Source organism: Triticum dicoccoides, chromosome 2B (assembly GCF_002162155.2).
Source record: "Triticum dicoccoides isolate Atlit2015 ecotype Zavitan chromosome 2B, WEW_v2.0, whole genome shotgun sequence".
Classification (NCBI taxonomy): domain Eukaryota; kingdom Viridiplantae; phylum Streptophyta; class Magnoliopsida; order Poales; family Poaceae; genus Triticum; species Triticum dicoccoides.
Genome location: NC_041383.1, coordinates 378246906 through 378251987, shown reverse-complemented (window position 1 = coordinate 378251987; position 5082 = coordinate 378246906). Strand labels below are relative to the sequence as shown.

Sequence of the window (5082 nt, the reverse complement as noted above, 5' to 3'; positions counted from 1 at the left end):
TCCCACTCGCCCGCTGCCGTTAAGTGACAAGATGGCTGCTGTAGCGGAGCTTCACAGGCTGTCCGGGCTTGCAATGCGGTCTGTAATAGAGCATCTTTGGCCGAAGGGGCCTAAGCCGGACAGTTACTTTGGTTTGGTTCAACAATCCCTTGGGGCCGTGCCTCGGATCGATGCCATGAGGAGGTCGGCGTGTATAGAGGGTGCACGGATGGCTCTTGCCCGCGTTAAAGCCTATTGGACGGATATGGATGCCACCATTATAGCGGCCTAGGATCCGGTGGGGGGTCAATATCCGGCCGAGCACTACTTGGCGCAGGTCACAGAGGGCGCCCGCCTAATAGAGGCGCAGTTCTCGAAGAATGTCTTGTTCGAATGATGAACTGAATCTTTGTAAAAATAATGTTTATTTTGGTTATGAGGCTGTATTTATACTATTTGCCTGAGAATATGATTGTGTCCCCTGTGCAGCCGTTTATATATATGTAGGGTGGGTCTATTATGATAACACCGTAAGACCTTATTACGATAACACTTCTCCTTATTATGCTAACACCCCGACCCACCTTAGCTACAACTCTTCCCTGCACCGTCGAACCACCACCAAGCCTCCCCTGCAGCTCCTCCCCAAGCCTCTCCCCGCAGCATCAGTCCCGGCCGCCCCCTAACCACCTCCTTCCCCGCATTGCGTCCGGCCTCCACTCCTCCTTTCCTGGCCAGCCACCGGCCAACCGTGGCACCCCACTACTCGATCCCGTCGCTCGTTGATGAGGAGGGCCGGATCCAGGCGCTGCGGACCCGCACGATGCCCCGCCACAGGAAGCGCCTCCACCTACCTATGCCGAGAGAGGCAGATGCGACGGCTACCACGGGAGGGCTGGCCCCTGCGGCGGATGCGAACTACCACGAAGATGGATCGGAGCAGCCCCGCCTCCCGGCGTCGAGATCTGTGAGGCCCCGGCCACTACGCGCCGGCCCCGCCATGAATCAGGTGAGATCCACCATCACCTGTTCTCCGTTGCATGTCTTCGGCAACCACCAGCCCCCCTGGCCATGGATCTCGTTGATGGTGATTGAAGCAGTACATAACTCCCTGCAGGTGGTCGTTGTCACTGTTGCCTCAAGCCAGGGCACCGTCATCGCTGCCGCAGATGCGGAACCCAGTGAGGAGCCCGAAGCGCGATGTCGTCTTGGCATCTGCCGAGTCTGGTGGTCGCCTGAATCCCGTGCGCAATCATCTGCTCCTCGGCGGCTGCTCTTCGACAGCCACACGAAGCTCCTCCTCTTCTCTGAAACCTTGCACGTGCAGCTCGCTGGCACACTGGCGCATGGCGCGCAGTACGACACTCCTGTTGGTGCAGCCCGCTGGCTGCACCTACGCGCTACGACGACAAAGTCCCCAGGATCAAGATGCCGGGGAGCATCGCGTGCAGCTCGTTTTTGCTCATCGTGTAGCTCGTCGCGGCCCAGGTTGCAGCTCGGCTTGCTGCGGCCTGCAGTCTGCTTGAGTGGGAGCATAGTTCGTCACTCGATGGGTGCAAGAGTCTGCCGGCCAGCCGAGCTTGCCTTTCTTATGTCTTTTTTCTTCAGTTTGGATGGTTGTATGTCTCAGTTTGCTCCGCGCATCATGCATTTCAGCACCACTTTCGGCATCTCGTCCCATTTTGCAGTCTGGTGCCACGCGTTCAATTCAACAGCGAAAAACAACATGCAGTTGGCCGACCCGTGCAGTTTTGGTGTATTTTTATGCCTTAACCGTGCAGCTAGACCGGGTTCTCCCAACGGAGTTCAGAGGTTTGGGGTATTCAGTGTACTCCCAATCACCCATGTAGTACATTTTTACTGTTAAGTTTTGCTTTGTTCTGCCTATGTGAAGATGTATTTTGCTCTCCTGGGCACTGCAGCACCCGAACGAGTGCACCGCATGAAGATCCTAGGCGAACAGCTCTCCTGGGTGTCCTCTAGAAGCAGCTGGTAGCCATGTCCCTCTGAATGAGGAGTAGTTGTTGCCATCACTGCCGTGCGTCGTGTGTTGAGGTAGCTGAATACAAACCGGCTGCTTGACATTGAGGAAAGCCGCTGCTCGAACCGTGTTGCCCTGGCCCCGTCATTTTGCCATGTGCTACTGTTCATTTTCCTATGTTTCCCTCAGTTAACTTTAAAAAAGTTATGGTTGACGTGGATGCACATGGTGCAGCACACTAACCGTGATCATGTAGTACACTAACCTTGATCATGTAGTCTGCTTGCGCTTAAACAAATTGAGGGGTCCCCATGTGAAACCACAACACAAGGTTAAATTTCAGGGTGCACGGTGGAAGAAACCAAGCAAAAAACAAAAACCACAACACAAGGTTAAATTTCAGGGTACACGGTGGAAGAAACCAAGCAAAAAACAATGTGGTTTACTCGCCTCGTCCTCGCTGTGCGGAAGAATTTCTAAAACAAAAAAAATGTGTGTGGTTCATTTTGCAGTGCGTTTGGTCCTCGGATGTGGTTCACTTTTGAGAGTGATGCTGTTCACTTGTGCCCAACATGAAAATGCGAAAAAATAAGCGAAACAATAATAGTAATGCGGTTCACTTTGATATATATCGCGGCTCATTCGCCCTCGTATCTGCGGTCCACTCGCGTTGATAAAAGAAAGTCAAAAAAAGACAACTAAAACTCGTGCGAGAAAATTTATGTATAAATAAAAGAAATCATGAAGTTCGCTTGCCCGTTTGATGCAGTGCCATTTTCAGTGTAAAAGTTGTGTGGTTTTTTACTTGTCTTCAAAAATTTACATCCCACAAAAAGAAATCATGCAGTCCGCTAGTCCGTTTGATGCTGTGCGGTTTTCAGTCTAAAAGCAGTGCGGTTTTCTTTCTCGTCTTCAAAAATTTACGTCCCACAAAAAAGAAACCATGCAGTCCTCTTACCTATCTGATGCAGTGCGGTTTTTCGTCCGATGCAGTGCGGTTTTCAGTCGGATGAAGTACCCACGTCGATTTGTGTGTCGCGAAAAATAGAGTGTCCGCATTTCGGTAAATTCAAAATTTCTATTAAATCGTAAAGAATTAGAAGAGTGTTCTACATGAAAAAGTTCCGCCTCGTCGATATCTTTCCAATGGCATATAATTCGAATCATTTCGACCAGCGGTTTGCAAAAAATTCACGAAAAACGGCTGCTGCCTCCCGTCGTCAGCTGCACGATTTTAAAAATTAACTAAAAACCGTAAGGAATCTCAAAAATATTCTAACATACCAAAGTTGCTCCTTGTCTGTAGCTTTCCAACGGCGTATCACACGCCTCATTTCAACAAACTGTTCAAAAACTGGAGCGAAAACAGTACCGAAAATTTGAAAACAATTGAAAAACAGAATTTCGGGATTTAGTAAATTTGAAACTGCTCTTAAACCGTAAGGAATTAGAGAAAAATTTATATATCAAAAAGATGCGCCTTGACGATATCTATCCAACAGCGTATCATTTGATTCATTCCGACGATCGGTTTAGAAGAAATCACGAAAAAACGCTCGCTGCCACTCGTCATGAGCCGCACCATTTTCAAAACTGCTCTTAAACCGTGTGGAATCTTGAAAAGTGCTCAACATGTCGAAGTTGCGCCTAATCCATAGCTTTTCAACGGTATATTACACGCCTCATTTCGATAAACGGTTAAAAAATTAGAGCGAAAACAGTACCGAAAAAATAACGCGTGCAGTTTTTTCCGACGAGAAGTTCACTCGTGTGAGTGCTGCAGCACACTTGGTTCGAAGAATGACGTGCACTTGTGTTGAGCGTGCAGTGCGGAAGTGGTGTGCAGAATAGTTATTCTACTAATATTAGCGGAATAGATATATATATAGACAAAAGCAAACTTATGAAACTTCACTGGGGCAGATGCAATCACAAGCGTTGGTTTTTGTTGGGATCTGGTCCCTCCCCTTTCCTCATTTGCATTTTCGTATTATTATTCGTTAGATGCTTATTTCCTGTTATAGCCAAGAATGGACCACGCTGCTTGTGTGAACACAGTAGTGCTGAGGCACTAGGCTGACACAATGGCAGTCCAGTGGTCAGGGACCCGCCCTGCATACTGTTCAAAGGGTTCCATGCTCCGTGGAGAACCGTTCGACCAAGGGTGCGATTAATATAGCAAGTCAAGACAACTAGCCACTGTTGTTAGGTACGGAGCATTATACAAAACGGAGAATGCCACTGGGATGGCACCCCTGCTTGCTTGCCATAAACATGCATCATCACTTAAAAGCCATGACGTGCATTTTCTTTGCAGAGTTAATTTGTAAAGTGGTCAACAAGCCCAGGGTTGCACTAGCACACATCCCATTGTCAGGTGTCAGCAATGCATGTTGACTGTTCTAGCTACTACTAGCATGCCTGTATGGGGGGACATGCGACTACACATTATTGCACAGTCGCAAGTCAAAGGCTGCTGCAACCTGTGCGACTGCTAGCGTTGGCGCTGTTGGTCTTCCCCTCTTCACGCACAAGCGCAGACTGTCGTAACACTGTAGCACGCACAACTACTTTTGAACGAGGTCAGCAAGCAGAAAGACACGGCGCGGCCACGAATACTGCTCTCTCATTCCAAAGTCTCGCAGCCTCCGCGCCACCAAAGCACATGATCGAGATCCTCGTAGCGCACTATCTTTCTTCCTCTCATAGCTGAGCACCATATCCTGAGGCAGCGCCCTCACCGAGCATGGAGTCGACCTCACCGAGCATGGAGTCGACTTCTCAAGTCCGTGACCATGGAGGACGGTGTCGACCACCCCGCGCCAGTCCTCCTCCCCGCGGCCCCTCTCCTTCGAGGCTGACGGCCAGGAGGCCCTCGTTGTCGCCTCAAATTCTCCGCAGACCTACTGCTCAACGTCGCCTCTCATCCGCATCCCGATGGTGGCCGCACAAGATCTAGGGCTGTTCATCCGCATCCCGATGGTGTGCCCGTCGGGGGCTAGCTGCTCCACCCAGCCCGACGGCCATTATGCCAAGAGCACGCGTACAACACTGGGAAGGAGCACCCGTGCAGTAGCTCGGCCAGGAGAACAGAGCACGCGTCCAACATGTAAATTTTTAAC

The 5082-nt window shown here is 50.2% G+C and overlaps 1 protein-coding gene across 1 annotated transcript; it reads left to right on the top strand.

Annotated features, from left to right (window-relative positions):
• Positions 1-536: 536 nt before the first annotated feature.
• LOC119363748 lies at positions 537-2075 on the top strand. The gene is made up of 2 exons (XM_037629117.1): positions 537-988; positions 1097-2075. The coding sequence occupies exons 1-2, from the start codon at positions 803-805 to the stop codon at positions 1844-1846; spliced, it is 936 nt and encodes a 311-aa protein (XP_037485014.1). The 5' UTR covers positions 537-802; the 3' UTR covers positions 1847-2075.
• The last annotated feature ends 3007 nt before the right edge of the window (positions 2076-5082 follow it).

Bases quoted from the DNA above. Each gene is read 5' to 3' on its own strand.
- LOC119363748 (XM_037629117.1), top strand. From the start codon at position 803: ATGCCCCGCCACAGGAAGCGCCTCCACCTACCTATGCCGAGAGAGGCA. The intron at 989-1,096 runs GTGAGATCCACC...AACTCCCTGCAG, and splicing joins CCGGCCCCGCCATGAATCAG to GTGGTCGTTGTCACTGTTGC.